At 43.7% G+C, this 17,205-nt stretch overlaps 1 protein-coding gene and 2 long non-coding RNA genes across 23 annotated transcripts; 2 read left to right on the forward strand and 1 right to left on the reverse strand.

The window, feature by feature from the left end:
- Positions 1-40: 40 nt before the first annotated feature.
- LOC142568265 (uncharacterized) lies at positions 41-14,346 on the forward strand. Of its 18 annotated transcripts, none has more exons than XM_075678256.1 (5): positions 42-195; positions 5,397-5,533; positions 9,652-9,720; positions 9,942-9,992; positions 12,513-12,640. In XM_075678256.1, the coding sequence occupies exons 2-5, from the start codon at positions 5,479-5,481 to the stop codon at positions 12,554-12,556; spliced, it is 219 nt and encodes a 72-aa protein (XP_075534371.1). In that variant the 5' UTR covers positions 42-195; positions 5,397-5,478; the 3' UTR covers positions 12,557-12,640. The 18 variants fall into 18 exon arrangements, 11 of the variants coding, with proteins under 11 accessions (XP_075534365.1, XP_075534371.1, XP_075534370.1 ...); XM_075678259.1 differs by lacking the exon at positions 12,513-12,640 and adding an exon at positions 10,969-11,264 and having other exon boundaries at positions 43-195; XM_075678258.1 differs by lacking the exon at positions 12,513-12,640 and adding an exon at positions 10,096-10,149 and having other exon boundaries at positions 43-195.
- On the forward strand, positions 1,251-2,739 carry LOC142568271 (uncharacterized). Its single transcript, XR_012825402.1, has 2 exons — positions 1,251-1,418; positions 2,569-2,739. It is a non-coding gene; the product is annotated as an uncharacterized LOC142568271 (long non-coding RNA).
- LOC142568269 (uncharacterized) lies at positions 8,745-17,188 on the reverse strand. Of its 4 annotated transcripts, none has more exons than XR_012825400.1 (3): positions 17,049-17,188; positions 11,264-11,364; positions 8,745-9,878 (listed from the first exon to the last, which is right to left on the reverse strand). It is a non-coding gene; the product is annotated as an uncharacterized LOC142568269 (long non-coding RNA). The 4 variants fall into 4 exon arrangements; XR_012825397.1 differs by having other exon boundaries at positions 17,019-17,181; XR_012825399.1 differs by having other exon boundaries at positions 17,045-17,089.
- Between the last annotated feature and the right edge of the window lie 17 nt (positions 17,189-17,205).

A 17,205-nucleotide genomic window follows, 5' to 3' on the forward strand; every position in this document is an offset into this window, starting at 1 on the left:
TTTCACCGCTCTTTCTGCGCACGCGCGAGGAGCAGTAGTTGCGAGAGAGAAATGTGGGGACTTTCGGTGCTCAAAATTTCTCTTCGCCTAGGTACTACGGGGAAGAAAGCTGTTAGCTCCGTTTGTCCCTAGCCGAGCTTGCAGCACAGAATCGACAGGATGCGTGGGCGGCAAGACCAGAAAGCCGCGTCCGAGGTGAGTTTGTTGCTATTTTGTTGCAACGGCAGCATATTAAATTTTGTAGTCGCAGGGGATACGTTTGGAAGTGAGGTGTCTTCTCGAATGACTTTAGTGGCAAAGTATTACGTCGTGCCGATGCATTGTTCATTAGTGTCGTTGATCAAGGTCAGCATACCACGCACTTCAGGGGAATCGCGGGAACGGAAACAGTTTATGAATTAACTGCCGTGCCGATGCATTAGTTCTTAATGTAACTGAGCATACAACACACTTGGAGATTCGTGGGAATGGAAATTTTGTACTCTGTATGTGTATGTGTGTACTTGCGTCGCCATGCGATCGAGCCGTAGATCGTTGTGAGAGCTGTACAGCCACACTGGCAAAACACTACGCCCTGCGGATGAATACGGAAGAAATGTATGCTAAAGAAAAATGGTCGTCATGCAACTTCATAGCAGTAGACCTTTGTGAAAGCTGTACAGTAACACTGATATTGGCTAGTTAATAATCCCGGCTGTTACAATGTCTAGCTCATATAAGGGGCGCTCTATGTGGACGAAACAAGGGCTCAGATCGCTACAACCGCATGCGAAATACTCTGAATGCCTGCCAGTACACTTGTTCGGCGTCTCCGTGCTTGTACTGCGGCAGGAGACGTGACGGCAAGTGGGCGCGTATATCACAGTGGCCGCTTTCCACTCTTGGTATACTTTGCCGCAATACAATGCGCATGCTTCATTGCGCGACACTGGTGCCCTGCAGCGAAGCTGGCTTTAGGCAAACGGCATTATGCAACGCTCGAGCCATCTTGTCCGTCACTGCGGATAGAAAACGCATACACGTTCAACCTATTTGAGCTGCATCATTTTGTCGATGTTTACCCCTCTATACTAAATGAAGAGGATAACGTACACCAGTGTGGGTGATTTAAAAGATTAATAAAAAGCCCGGTAACATATGTGCTGTCAGTGAAAAAACACTATTAATGCAGGTCTCCACGCTCCTGTAAAGAAAAAAAAAGATGCAATTCAGTGGTGACCCTCTGGAGGTGGATCCGTACCTACGTAAGCACAGCCGGCTCATTAGTCACAAAGTAGGAGCTGAAGAGAACTTTTTAATGCTCATTAGACTACATTGACAGCGATTATTTGTGGTCAGCCAGTGACAAATGCATTGCACCAAACAGTGAGACTTCGTCTTAATCCGCAATGCTTACGTGGCGAACAGGAGAGCAAAAGGTGAAAACAATGTTTTCATACAAGGCAAGTCATCCATGTAGTGGAATTGCATTTATCGTTGGTGTAGTGTTGATGCACTTTCTGAAGTCCAACCTTTAATGCAGCTTAGTTTCCGTTGGTGCAAGTGCTTCTACTGGAAACATCCAAAATATGATTTATCAAATCAGGTTGCCGTCTTGTAATTTTTGAAATTTTCCTCTGGTCTTAAGTCTTTTCTGAATCTGGAAGAGCTGGCTGATTGTACATTTCATCTCGAGATAGTTTACACACTTCCAGCAACACAGGTTACCACACTTTGTTGAGTGCAGATGAGCACTGCAAATTCTATCATTTTGATGAGGCACCGATCTAATGCCACTCACTCTTGCCACAACGCTTTCTCAACTTGTACTGTACTTGTTTCTTCCACCTTCCATTTGCAGCACCAGGGCTAAGGCACAACAGCAATAACATTTCTAGCAGAAAATGCTTGCTCCTTGGCATCTGATCCCCCGTTCATTTGCTACTTTCTTCCAATTTTTTTTAATGTGATGCTCCTGCCTTCACACACTGTTAGACTGTTCTCCTTCATGCGTTTCCTTGTACTCTTTCTGTCCGCTTCTTGCTCAACATACCGTGCATGCCTTCAGTCATGTCCAATTGATCGATGCAGTCTTGTCCTTTTCTATCTCTCCTCCAGAACCTGCAACTTTCAACAACCTGGCATTATTTTGCTTCTTTTTGTGATAGTGCCTGGCTATCTGTTGCTGATGCCACACATTCACTTTGCAATGGTTTATTAGACCACATACATAAATTAATAGCTGTATAAAACCTTGACCCTCCAGCACTTCCACAAAATTCATGCAGAAGTGGAAACAAAGATTACTTAATTCCTCACCACACGTTACTATGTCTGCATCAAAGCTTGATATTACCAACATGTGTGCAGTGTCGTTGCCCATGCTTCCTGGACAGGAAAGCCAGTTGCTCCAGTTCACAAGGCTAGAACAACTGCGAAGTGATTGAGCTATCTGCTTGTGCTGCATTTTTTTGCCACAAGCTGTACAAGGTCATGGCTTGTGCTGCAGAAACCGCATCTTTTTGCCTGCTGCATTCCTTTGTGATGCATTGAACGTGTCTGCTTCTGTTTCCCCTGCTATTTTTACAGAGAAGCTGTATATGGCTAGGTTCTGACCATGACCAATAGTGCATACATCGACAGGGTGTGTAGAAAAAAGTTGCGTCGACAAAATTGAATCCACAGTAGCCTGCTGTGCGCCAGCAGTGCTCAGTGGCTCCGGAGTGCATGGCAGAATAATAAAACGTCATTGTGTACCCACCAATGTCTGTGCCTCGTTTTCTTGTGAAGTCGACATCGCTCTAGCGACGTTATCAGCAGTTTTACTTTGGTCCTGCTATGGCCAGGACGTCTAGTTCGTACTGAAGAACAACAATGTGCATGTTAAGAGCACCGGTGTGAGCAACAGCGTGAAGGCAACGGGCAGTTGCTATAGCCAGACCCGCCTTGTCTGCAGATCCGTAATGTCGGCTAGCTGCTCTGTTACCGATGAAGAACAGCTTGCCCGTGAGGATCACCTTTGCAAACAGAAGCGGGAGTGGGCACGAAAGCATCGGCGACCAATTGCAGTATATCACAGTGACCACAAAGCAATGGTTACCATGGTGACAAAGTAAATAGAAGATCAAAGATAACGAAGTTGTGTGTATGTTTCTTTATTTAATCAATATAGCAATTAACCATATATAACTCAATATACTTGTCAACAAGTACAGCTTCAGCTGGTCTTCCATCTTCACATAGTGGAAGGGCTCTGAATTGTATTTTTTTTATCATTTGTCATCAAACTTGTGCATTTTCTTTTTGTAATGCTACAGCCTGTTTCGTGCCATTACTGTTTTCTCTGCTTTTGCCTATTCTGCAGCAGTTGCTGGCATTGTCTCTTGCCTAGGTGTTGGTCCGCACAACATGCTAGAGATGCCATAGACAGTTTAATCACAGGGTGTTCAATGTAAGAGAAGGTCAAAATTACTGGTGTTTCTAATTTTTTAAGCAGCGATTTTTGAACTCTTGTGTGATAAAATCTCGCTTTGTTGATAAACAAGTGATTATCTTTGACAAGTTGTTTCCTATGACAACATTTTTTCTGCGTCGAAAGTTCACACATTTGCCAACAAGGTGCACACACGAGTCAAAGAACTTTGAAACTTTATAGGTCTTGCTTCATGCTTTGTCACTTGGTTTGACATTTTATTCTCATTTTTGATCTCATTAACCTGGCTGCTGTGTGGGAATACCGAACTTGCTACTTAGTACTCAGCATGAAACAATGCTTTAAAACCACTGTGTTGTCCACTGGCCTCACCATGCCACTGTGTGGTTTTGATCAGAATTTTCCATCATAAGTACACTGTTACAAACTTGCACATGACAAGTATGTTACCCTATATGCAAGCAATGCACTGTTTAAAGCCGAGCTAAATACTTCACCAAAAGAACTGCTTTCACCTCCAGTCCACTCTTTTTAGTCTGTTGTCTAAACATCCTGCCAAATACTGTCATTGCTATTGTGTCCTGCTGCAAATGTTCATTGTCAGTATACCTTAATTGTTTTGCCTGCTAGCGCAAGTAATATGCCTGAAAATGTACTATGGTGGTGTCCTGTCCTCTTAAGGATGACCAATTTTCCTGGAAACTATAGTAGCCAGAAGAATAATATTTAAAATGTGCATCACCAAGGTCCTGCAGAAGAGCAGAGCTCAGTGTTTGAGCTTTGACATCACTCCATAGAATACCTGCATATAATTTGTGCTCAATTAACCTTGCTGCAAGACTTTTTCCAAGGGCAAGGCCTAGAATGTTAGTCAATTTTTGATGCTCTGACCTAGTTTGATGTGATTTTCTGTGACATTTTTCTCTATTCCTTTCTTGATTATCTTGGATAGTGGCCTTCTTAGGAGCTATTGCTTCATTAGATGTTTCCTAGGAAGGAAAATCTTGGAAGCCATTATACCACACTAGTGCGCATCATCTGTAAGGAAACAAAGCACTGCATGAGCAGAGGTCTGTCTGCGGCAGCTGCTGTGAATTGCGCCCACGCATCACCCATGTGCTGCTCTCGTGGTCTTCCAATTAGCAACGCAGTTGCACCACACCTTGCTTTGTTTGCGAAGTGCCACACGAGATAGATTGTCCATGCTAGCCAATATATTGCGAAATGGAAACCTGTATAGAGCTGCACTCAAATTTCGCATTAGGCAGTAGGCGAAATATTTTGTAAAAGTAACAATTATATAAATACCATGCAATGAAACCAATCAATATGTACTGAACCAAACTTGTCACCTAATCGCACTGCAGGGAACCCCTGATCATTCAAAGTTACACCAAAGGCTTGTCATATTTATATAGTCTCTTGTGCACGCAGTGTATGAATGGGATATCATTGAAAAATATGTGAATGCCTAACGGAGTGTAATCAGGACTGGCACTTTTTCACTGTAACTGTCAGTTCCCTATATGTTGCTTTGCTATAGGGAGGTTATGCTCTAATAGAAACAGTTGGAAGACGGTTCTGTCCACATTGTCACTTCCATCTATATTTGTGCATTCGTTTAAGACCCATCAACTAGCCCAAATTAATTTACATATCTCATAAAAGCAAGTGCACTGCAGTTGGAGCTTTGGAAATAGGCCTGTGTTTAAAACAGATTCGAGTGGTCGACACATGAAGTGGGCTCGTTCATGCGAGTACCCATGTCAGTGCTGTATTGTCTTTTTTTGAAGAGGATCGATCTATTGTTCCTGCTTTAGATAAAGTCTAGTGATCTAGAGAGCATATTTTAAAAGGCTGATGAAAAGGGGAACACTTTTGGATTTTGCGTGCTAACTACTATCTTGTCAGCTGCTACAGTTTTTGTAAATATTCAGTAAATATATTTGGTGCATCTCTTTTCCTCTGTAACACTTTCATGGAGGTTGCGGACGCTTCCAGACGCAAGACTGATTTATGCAGCAGGTGCTCCTTGGCTGCATCTGCAATGCTAGCTCAAGGCGAGAATGCTTTGGCCACGTTGCCATCTGCATCCACAGTCATCCTGGCACAACCGCCATGGTATGTTGGCCACAGAAACGTCACGTGGGTTGACAATATGTGTAGGCTCCTGTGAACACAGTTGGCAGGTGGGCTTTGCTTGCCTTGCATGGTTTAGATTCCAGCTTATGATCTTGAAAATCTCACCTTGTGCTTCTATTGAAGCATTACAAGCAATGGTGTCTGTCCTTTGGCATCATTATCTAAAACTTTTCACCTGTGTTGCCATCTGTTTACAGCAATGTTTCTCTAACTTATCGTATGTTCAAGTGCCATTGTAAGTTAATTCTGGTTCACACATTTGACCCATCCTGTCATGTCTCGGCACCAAATGTTACGGAACCTGTATCTGTGAAAATAGAGGGTTTTCACACCATTTTCTCCTCTAACACAGGATACTGATGATGTTTATAGCATCAGCAAATGTCGATAGCGTCTTGTTTCTGCAGAGAAATCGGCAAGGAAATGCTCTGTCCTGACAGACGCATGTACCGTGATGGGGCCGATAACACCTGTGTGAATCAGGCCTTTGTGAGGAACATAGTTGTCAATTTACCTTTTGACTAGTCTGGCCATGTCAAGAATTGCTGGATAAAACATACTTCTCTCTTTCAGAAAGAGATAATTGAAGTGTTTTGGAGGTTTTCCTAATTTCCTGCCTCTGGCTTGAGCAGGTGTGCAAGATGCAAGCATTAGGTCCATAGAATTGACTGCACCATTTGAAGGTGCACCACTGTAAATGTTCGGTTTGCCTGCAAGACTGTGAAACATGCTTTGTTAAGAGTCTTATGGCTTTGGTAAATATTACATCTCAATGTGCAGAAATACGTCTCAAGATGTTGAACTTTAAAGGGGTACTTGCATGATATTTTTGACTATTCATTTCTTGCGTTAAATCAAGGTCCTAGACTTCTAAACTCTAGAAAAAATTGTGACAAGCTTCAGAGCGCAGTTAATAATTTACTAACTTTTCTACAGCCAATTTCAGTGTCGTTTCTTTTTATACAGTGGAACCTCGATACGATTCTGCTTAATACGTTTTTCGAAATGTTAAGTTTTTTTCTTTTTCTTGAAAATCCGATTTGGTTGGATAATATGTTGGATGATATGATTTTCCTATGGTACACTTTATTTTCCAGTTCCTGTGAAGATCGTATCAATGAGGTTCTACTGTATTTCAGTTTTTAATTTATTTCTCATTAACCCTTTATTGACAATTGTTGCCTACAGGCAACATACCAGAAAAAAGAATGTTTGTCTTGCGTAGTTTCATTATTCAGTACCAAGTTTCTGGCTAGGTGTCTTTGGCCAACACTGAATGAGAGGCAACAACTGTCATTTGTTAGTTCAGAGCAGACGAGGAAGAAGTTTGGCATGTGACTCACTGTCTTTTAAAAGTAAGGTCAGAGGATACAGGCCGATGTAAGATATCCAACTGCGGTGGTGTCACACATCTGAAGTAAAGCAAAAGAAATGTACACCTATGGTTCATATGTGACGAGAGCTGTCTATACAAATTGAAAACAAAGCCTCAGGTGACTTGGGGTGAGGCCTACTTCCAGATTCCTGCCTGGGGCGATTGTATTATTATCATAAATATTTACCCCTTCATATCAGTAAAATCATAAAACTTTCCACATATTTATTCATGAGGTGGAAATGTGCACATCAGCTGCTGTGAAATATAACCTCACCGAGCATTCGACCTCAGTCAACCTCAAATTTGTCCATGAGGTTGCCACTGCCATAGCTAAAAAATTTTAACAGCCAACCAATGTCGCATCACTTAGGGAGGTTGAGATCAGCTTAGGTTGACTTCATTACGTCAGCCGTGTGAACCTTGTGAGGTTGGCCATCTTTGCACGGAAGCCTACATTCTATGGCCCCCTGTAGAATCCTGGGATGCTATAACATAAAATGATTCCAAACTTTTCTATTCCAATTCTGCAATCAGCCTACCACGATTGGTCAAAACTTTTTCAGGCCACTCCAAACTTCACCCGTCTGTCACGAAAACCGTGATGGCTCTCCATCTGCTATACATGTACACACTGAGTATGAATGATTAAACTGCACAAAAGAAAAATAATTATTCCTGATTCAACGCCTTTTCACCATTGGCCCTCTGCTATTGGTTCAATGTTTTTGGGTAACACCCACCTCGCCTGTCTGTCACGCGACCTCACAAAACCACAAAAACTGACTGCATCAAAGTGACGTGTACGTGGAAAAAAAATGCATTAATATGCTGAACAAAACTGAAAATTTTTCTGAATAGCCAGAGACTGCCCCGTTCTGAAAGGAATAGAAGATGGCTGCCCGCCGATCGCTCAGGCCCTCGCTACTCACACCTGCCGGTCAGCATGTATTTATTTGCACATTATAAACCTTTTTGCACGGCAGTAAAACGTTATCGAGCCCTTGCGGCATGTATACAGCATCGCTCTGCCAACTCTTCCTTGCTGAGGATTTGTTTTAGCGGCATTCTTATCCTTCTGTTGCAAGCCGCCGCGATTTTCGACCAGCCACCGCAAGCTAAATAAGGTGAAGCGGACCATTCGGAGAAGCCAGCACCACCCTCTTCATGCGGTTATCTATTTTCACTGTGCTGGCTCGGCCCCATCGAAACCCTCTCTACTAGACCGTACACCTCGCCTCTTGTCAGCTAATTAGATAAGAAAAACCGCTGAGTGTAGGCAATTTTATTGGTTTTGGAAGTGAACAAAGGTGACCTCCTATAAACGAGGAGAGTGTTTGGTTGGGTTGCTCAGACCACGCTGCAAGTCACTGCCCGATGCTTGCGCCGGTGGTTACATAAATTTGATGTCAGGAGATTGGAATCAAAACAGTTTGAAATCATTTTATGTTATAGCACCCCTGAATGTGCTTTACTTTAGGTGCGTTCAATTCGCCTGCACCGCCTGAACCAGTTCACAAGGTGTTGCACCCTGCCATTCGTTCCAGTGGTGCAGCAATGGCACCCGCTGAACCACTCCGTTCGTTTCAAAAGGTGCAGGGCTGGTTCATGATTTTGCTGCACCTACTCCGCTGTCGGTGCCGACTTGGTGCAGGCGTACAGGTGCGACGCAGCAGTGCAGCAGACAATCCAGCACATGGGTGCAAGCACCATTAAAAGCCCGCTTACACACGTCTGATGTGTCTACAAGTGTGGTTTGTAGTTAGGCCCACAAGCTGATAATTCTTGTAGTTCACAATCTTTCAAATGTACGCACTCTGTGCACATTAATCGGGCATAACATAACGCCTGCACCGCATCTGCACCTTGGCATTTGTTTCGAGTGTTGCGCTGTGCCTGCACCGCAGAAACAAGCTGCACAATTTCTGAACTTCTCGTGAACCTCCGTTAACTGGTTCACAGTTGTGCAGGTGAATTGAGCAGACCTTTTAAGTGCTTCCACATGAAGCTCTTATTTGCCCTTACGTTGCTTGGTGGCCTGATGGCTGCTTCAGGTATTGTACAAAATGTTCGATTCAACATTGAAAGAAAATTCAAGGATATGAATGCTCATGAAGGCCAAAATTCAGTGACATACAAATGCATTAATTCTGCACATAAACTAAAAATTGTCAAATTTCCTTCTTCCTAGCTGCATTCAGTTAAGCATGCTACTAAGTTGGAATTGCTGGAAAAGTGTAAAAAAAGGCAATTCTCTTTTATAGTGTAGAGTGTCGACTGATAACTGGCCTTACGGCCAGAAATGATGTGCTTACCTTGAGGAGGATGCTTTAGTTCAGTGCCAACTCTAATCTCTTCATTCAAATACATGTAAAATGCAGAAATGCTTTTGAGACTACTGGAATAATTTCAATGAAATTTGTTGCATTTGAGAGAAAAAGTTAAATTTTAGTCATTCTAGGCTGCATAATTTTGATTTAGGACCTTGAATATTTAGGAAAAATTGCTGAGAGTCAGTAAGCTTACAAATATAAGCACAAAGTTTACAATTTCATAGCTTTTGTATCAAGTTGTAAACTTCATACGGAAGTCTTTTTAATTTCACAATTTTCAAAATTTCCTGCCACAAAAAATTGCCCCCTAAAACAGTCTCTACATTTCAGCTTTTTTTTTTTTTTTTTTACATGTAACCAACCTCATCGAATTCTGCTGCTGGCTTCAGAGAAAAACTATTTCTCTGTTCCCATGTATTCAGATAGGAGCTCCCAAGATAAAACTGCCTCCAAGTCAGGTAAACCATTGTATTAAAGAATATTATAAGGAAGAGGAGGAAAAGGAAAAACATTTATTAAAAGAAAGAAAGGAAAAGCAGGTGTCTTTCTGCTTGTGTGGGAGGCGCCCTTAGTCCAGGACTCCTGCGGCTCTTGCTGTCTCCCGGGCTTGCCACACCTGGTGTAACAAGAATTGTGTTCTCATTTGAATTACTGGAGTATACTTTTTCCTTTGTCATAGGTGGAAAAGTAAAGTATCAGCAACGTTCTCACACCTACACTGTCCTTATTGGTATGTAGTGTGACTAAATTCTGCTTTTGCATTAGTTGTGTTGATAGCATGCTTGTTCCAAATTCTTATTTGTTCCTTTTGCAAATTTTCATTTTGTTCACAGAACTTTCCAAAAGGGGAACGTATCCAATAAAATAAAGCACTATTTTACTTTCATGCTGAAGATTCATAACTCTTACAAATTGATGTGGTTTCTACCTGGTGATCTTCACTTCACTAAAGAGTTATGAGCTAGGTACTAGGGTATCCCAGCAACATCATGAGCAAGCAACACCATCTTCTCTCATCTCTTAGAGAAAAAAAAAATCGTTATAACTTTACTTCACTCTGCAAAATGCTTAAAGCATAAAAATATCACTCGTTTTTTTTTATTTTTACATGTTATAGTACACAAGCGCCTATTAAACAATGAACAGTACACCTCATTGTCTTCTCCCATCCAGTCATCCCTGGCCCAAGACTAAGCGACTGCCAGGTCAGCAAGCCAAATTAAAGAAAGTGTACCACACATGAAATAGGACGCTGAAAAACTTGTAGATAAATTGTGTTGTAGTTTAACCTAACCCCTCCTCCTACATGACAAAAACTTGTTTGCATGTCAAGGTAGCATCAGAAAATACAAAATTTCTTTTCTGATTGAAATTAAACCTGGAAAGTATTCTATCAAGTGCAGAGGGCAGAAGGGCATTAGCAAATAGCATAGCTTTCAAGATTTTTCACGCAGTGCCTATAGGTTGCCTTGATGCTGCCTCCAATCTCCCTTGTACTGAAGCATGCACACACACATTATACCTCCATTGATACCGAAGTCCCACTCAAAAGTCTCTGGCCAACGCAAATCATCCTGCATGTACCGCTGACAAGGTGTACATCTTTGGCGAAGTTATTTCCGATTCAAACATCTGATGGGCCAGAAAACTATAAATTTCGTTATGTCACCATTAACCAAAACACGAATTAATATTCCTGCTTGCAGGGACACAAACTGGCTGCTGTTACTGAACAGCGCTCCGTGGCATTCAAGTGAAGAATGATCTTGATCGTCTGTTATACGAATAATCATTCGGTTTTATGGCTGGGATTCCTAGGTCATGTGAATTGTAGTGGAGCTGCTTAGTGTAGTGACTGATTTGGGGCTGCTCAATATTTTTTTTTTTTTGATGCCACTCTAATGTCCGCCAAATAAAAGAAAATGTTTCTTTCTACATTGTGTCTTATCATTGCTTTGCAATTTGCAAGCACAGTACAGCAAAAAAGGGGCTTTGCCTTACATTGGTTCTATTTGAAATAGGCTGTTTATTTCGGCATACATGCTGCAGCTTGTGCTCTCCAGGTCTCCAAGCATGAGTACCTGCTTCTGAGAAGATGACAGCTGTAAGAAACAAATGACTCTGTGTCACACAATTACAAAAACATGAAAGTGCCTGCTTTATAATAGATACAAAAAAATGACAACTCAGGCAGACTGGCAGAGCAGTCATCAATAATAAAACAAGACATTGCACAGTTTATTTGCCTAAGAAATGAGGTCTGCACATCAAGCTTAGCAATTCTCGGCAGCTTGCTCGCTTTATACAATCAGTCCACATTGTTAGCTCAACATATCCGTTTGATGGATTTCACTGTTCTCTTTAACACTCTGCCTGTCCCTTACTTCACCAAATCTGTTGTTGTTGTGAGCACCGCTGAAATTACAGCGGAATCTCATTGATAAGTGTCCAGGAAATTGTAGCTGTCATTCGTTTTAACATCTATTTCAACAAACCAGTTGGGCAAGGGCCTAAAAACCAGCAATTTGAAACCATCAAGTTACAGTGCACAGGGCTGGGCAAACACTTTGAAATTGGGTGCCAACAGCACAGAAGGTTGCACTACCCGCCGTGGTTGCTCAGTGGCTATGGTGTTAAGCTGCTGAGCACGAGGTAGCGGGATCGAATCCCGGCCACGGCGGCCGCATTTCGATGGGGGCGAAATGTGAAAACACCCGTGTACTTAGATTTAGGTGCACGTTAAAGAACCCCAGGTGGTCGAAATTTCCAAAGTCCTCCACTACGGCATGCCTCATAATCAGAAAGTGGTTTTGGCACGTAAAACCCCACAATTTAATTTAATTTTAATGTTTGCACTAACTTTCCAAATGCAGGCAGATTTAAGTGAACAATCACATTTAAGGTGGAGGTTATGTGCTGCTGATCTATGGTGTAAAAACACACATCTTGCTTTTATGTTGGCCTTGTTAATCAAAGAAACATATGTGCCATAGAATCTTGACTGTGGGTAATATTAGTGATAGCCACATTAGACAACTGCACCCGTCCTTCTGGGGAGCTTCTTTGCATTCTTATGAGAGGAACTTTTGAAGTTCAACCATGTTATAGTGCTGCACAGCGAGGGCAATTTCGTTTCAAGGCCAATGAACCAGGAACGCAAAACATTTCTCTATGGAGTGAACAGCGTACCCTACTTTTTTAAACTTACCAAGCTGATTGAGCGTATTTTTTCTGTCCATATCGCCAACAGAAATCTGCCAATATCCAGAACGAAGATCAATAGAAGAGAAATAGCTGGAACCATGGAGGCAGTGAAGGACATTGTCTATATTTGGGAGCAGGTAGACTTCCTTCTTAGTAATTTTGTTCAGATGACGGTAGTCTACACAGAAGCGCCACGTGGCGTCCTTCTTAACCAAAACCACAGGTGACGCCCAGGGACTTGAAGAAAGCTTAACGATGTTTTTATCTAGCATTTTGTTCACTTCACTTAGAATTACTCGGCGTTCCGATGCAGAAACTTGATATGGTCATCGGTGAATAGGCGTAGCATCGCCAGTAGAAATCCGATGCTGGACCGCGAGCGTCTGGCCTAAAGGGTGATCGTTTGAAGTAAAAAATATCTCGGTAGGAGGATAATACGTGGCAAAGGTTGTCAGCCTGCGCAGAGAACAGGTCCACCGCAACCATTTTCTTTATGTTGGCATCGGTGCCCGAGGCTGGTGCAACGGGCTTGCTAAGCTCAGAAGAACCATCGGTTGATAAAGCTGCTACGTGATAGTCGCCGAGACAATCAACGTTGACAAGGCAAATACCTTGCAGTAGGATTTGCTTTCCCAATCAAAAGTTAAAGATAGGCATGCGAGTATGGTTAGCAGTAACAGTCAGAATGCTGTGAGGCACGGTGATGTCATACTGTGGTGGAATGTTGGGCAGAGGAGTGACGAGGTACTCGCCATCAGGAACAGGTGGGCAACACAACAGTTTAATATAGGCTATTGACTTCGGTGGCAGGCGAATAAAGCAGGTGAGGCGTAAGCGACACTGGGGTGCGTTAGAAGGTTCTACGAGAATCGGCAACTCAAGGCAAAGGGTACTGGCAGAGCAGTCAATAAGAGCAGAATGCGCAGAGAGAAAATCGAGTCCGAGAATTAGGCCATGGGGCAATGAGCAATCACGGTGAAGAGGACAGGAGTGTGGCGGCCGGCGATGCTCACACATGCCGTACATATGCTGATGATAGGCACAGTACCGCCATCCGCAACGCAACCAACGTGTGCAGACACTGGGGTGAAGTGCTTTTTCAGTCGTCGTCGGAAGGCAGCACTCATAATAGAAAGATGTGCTCCTGCATTGATGAGTGCAGGGACAGGTGTAATGGTTGGAGTCGGGCATGAAATAGATGGTAGCTGGCCCATGCGGTCATCGAACTTATCCACGCTGAGGACGTTGTTGAAGGGAGAGACTTGTTCTCATCAAGAATGAGGAATCTGGGATTTATTTACAGTATCTGCATGAGAATGTGACAGTTCATCAGTCTAACATGACTGAAAAAGGAATGCACCCTGAGGAGCCGCCAACGGCTCCTTAAATACACTGTCCTCCCGAAATCCCTAGGTGAGGGAAAACGGCAGTTCACCGCCGACTAATTCGGAGCGTCCAAAGTCATCGTAACCAACCCGCCTTTAAGGGGGTGGGTTTATGCACTCACTTCTGCACAGGTTGCACTGACCACACCAAGGTGAGAGGGTTTTCGCAGACACTGTGCTTGACCCGAGCAGGCGCCTCTTTATTCCAGAGTTGACCCTGCAGTCAGTGGCCGCCGCATCTGTCCATTGATTGATGCGTGAGACGGGTTCTAAGCTGCCTGAGACGGCACCGCAAAATATCTTCCAGGAGCTCCCCTGCTCCAAGCAGACCTTGACGGTGTACACACTAACAATACTTGCTCCGTCCACTGTGTCTAGCCATCTCGGCACCCTTCCGTTGGAAACGAGGCGCATTGTCCTCCTTACAAAACCAGTCGCCGCCACAGCCATGGTAGCGCCGATGGGCTGGGGACTGATGTCTGGTCGTCCTTTCAAAGCGAGTTGTCACAGCAGACCTGGTGGCGCCTTTCCGTCGGTCCCTTCCTCGAAGATCGCCAGCACCTGCTGGTCGAACGTAACACAGGATACCCGTCAACGTCAAGAAAGTTTTGGTTCGTAGGTAACATGAGCAGAGAATTTGAGGGCAGGGTCGACAACACAGCTTCACCTCCAGAAGCTGTGGTGCCTAGTTTTTTGGCTGCATCCAGGAGGCAATAGGCGGCGAGGAGAAGCGACGGGCCTTGGGTGTACGAGACTAATGGCATTGAGATGAGGGCGAGTGGCTGTAGCGAAGGTTCGGAGGTGGGGCATCAGCGGCAGTGGGTTCTAGGCGGGTGGCATAGGGAACAGTAGGTCCAAAGGTGCAGGAATAAGCGCAGGCGTATGTCCGAGGAGGTGGTGGCCATTGGTTGCGGCAGTGACAAGCGACGTGGTCGATGCGACAGCAGTGGAAGCAGATCGGCTTGTCATCAGGGGTACGCCATTTGGACGGGTTGTGATATGTGGCAGAAAAAGAGTGCCGGGGACGAGGAGGGCCGCTAGAGAACGGGGGAACGCTGGGTTGAGATGTGCAACACACGGAGTTCAGACCCATGTTCTCAAATTCCTGTCTGACGACGGCCTGAATCCTGGCAATTGTGGTTGCTGGCGGGTCGGGAGGTGTTGCAGAGAAGGCTGGCCAACAGGTGGCCTCGAGCTGGCGGCGAACAATACGGGTTCGGTCATCACAGGTGGTCGCCTGATGTGGTCGACCCTCACATGTCGACGTAGCAGCAGTGTTGGGTAGCTGCGTGATGTGGTGTGTGATACGGCGGCTCTTAGCTTGTTCAAGGCGACGGTATTAATTTGTCATGGCGCCGATAGGAAAGACGTTGCCGAAAACAAGAAAATTGAAAGCGTCGTAGGCGATGCCTTTTAGCCACCTTATCTGCTTCAGACATAGTATGGTGGGCTTTGTGGCAAAGAGCCAAGACGTCTAGGATGTATCAAACGTATGGCTCTGTAGATGTCTGGTCACGAGGCGCAAGAGCCTTTCTCGCGGCAACCTTGCACCCAAAGGGGTCGCTAAACAGTTCTCGTAGCTTTACTTTGAAACTGTCCCAGTTCTACGCCCAGCTGCCAGGCAAGAACGCCATCACCATCTGCCGCCGCCTGCCTTCCCTCTTCAAACCGGAGCCACCACACTCTGGTCGCCTGTTCATCCACCAATCCCATCGACATTGTGGTGAGACATTACATTCTTTTCTGTTTTTCAAATCCCCTTCACCAATGAGAAATTTCGCAGCATCCCCCCTTCAAGTATTTAGTGAAGAAAACTTTCAATCAAGAATTCATTCATGCTGATGTAATTATGCAATGAATTACACAACTTCATTCAACTTGCTTGAACAATGAATAAAGAAATTAAATGGAAATCATTAGTCGGTTGGACTACACCTTAACGTGCAACATAATTGGTGAATGCATATCCATAATTTATTTCCTTCCATGTCAATTAATTTCATTGCTCTGAGAAATTTTCTAATTTTTTTTGTGCTTGCATTACTATGACCACAGCTAAAGTAATGCAAGGTGGCAAATTATTCACTGCTGCCAAAAATTTTAAAAAAAATATTTTTTTTTGCCACTTGTCGGCAGCAATGCAAGTGGAAAACTGCTTAGCAAGATTTGTATCTAGCAAATACATATGCAGTTGGCACCTTCATAACAACAGAGAGGTGGATCATGCTACACTGAGGCTGAAGGGCTAACAGGACAAACCTAGCTGAGCTAGACAAGGGTGGACCAGTGCATGGCACTGGCTCGGGTCAGGCCCGGGAAAAGTTTCCATGCAGTGCTCTACTTTTATGCACTGTTTTCAAGTACTGAAATTTCATCCTTAAAATATTTCTAGGTATTGCAAGCATACTATGCTCTTCTATATCCATCACAGCTGCCTCTCATTTTCACAACTACCTAAGCTTTATAGCTCAGAATAGCTGTAAAAATAAGGTATACTGAAGCGTAATGTTTTGTTTACGTGTTCCTGTCGTATGTTGAAAGGCAGCGTTTTGGTTGCAAGGTGACTTTCAGTTGTGTTTTGCCTCGGCACCATGACCATGACGTATTGTCAAAAATTCATTCAACATGAGAGATAGCAGTTGATGCCATAACGTCACGCTTACTTTTTAAGTAGCCGGAACACATTTTTACACAAAATGAATTCGCCCAAGGCGCACGATCACCAGGTCACTACAGATGTTGGTAAAGCACTATTTATTTCACACAACTGTTGCACCTTCCTTGCAAGTGTTGCATCTTCCTTTCCTTAAATTCTTTTCTTTTTCACACGGAAGGGGTGGTTTGCATAAAATTAAAATATCCGGATACACAAAAATACGGAGCAGTAAAGGTAAAGCGGCAGATGAGCAATATTCTCGCACCAACGTAGTGACAAATGAGCTGCTGCAAATGCTTCTTAACAGTCATGCTTTAACGGTGCGAGTGGTGCCTGCATTATGTTTAGAAAAAATTTACGATGCACTACCGAGGTTTTGCTTCGTTCAACATGTTAAAGGTAAACAGCGGGACTCCGCGCTGTTATACTCTGCGTCGTCGCAAACTACTGAAAGGCGTCACAACGCATCTACAGCGCGTAAATGGATAAAGTAAGGCTATCAAAAGCTCGCCTTAAATGCAAATCGGAGCGCCGAACCTACGCGTCCTGTTGGAAAGACGAAGCGAGTGCTCTTCAAAACGCAATAAACAATGGCCACATATCGATTTATCAATAAAGATCGTTATAAAACGATTCTTTGTACTGGCGGTGCAAAAAATACTAGCTGTTTGAAGAATTTAAACCATTCAAACTGGGAC

This window comes from Dermacentor variabilis, unplaced genomic scaffold, assembly GCF_050947875.1.
Source record: "Dermacentor variabilis isolate Ectoservices unplaced genomic scaffold, ASM5094787v1 scaffold_18, whole genome shotgun sequence".
Classification (NCBI taxonomy): domain Eukaryota; kingdom Metazoa; phylum Arthropoda; class Arachnida; order Ixodida; family Ixodidae; genus Dermacentor; species Dermacentor variabilis.

Coding starts and splice junctions, on each gene's coding strand:
- LOC142568265 (XM_075678250.1), top strand. CDS start 160: ATGCGTGGGCGGCAAGACCAGAAAGCCGCGTCCGAG. Junction 196..5,396: donor ACCAGAAAGCCGCGTCCGAG/GTGAGTTTGTTG, acceptor ACTTTCATGGAG/GTTGCGGACGCTTCCAGACG. Junction 5,534..8,476: donor ATCCTGGCACAACCGCCATG/GTATGTTGGCCA, acceptor CATTCGTTCCAG/TGGTGCAGCAATGGCACCCG.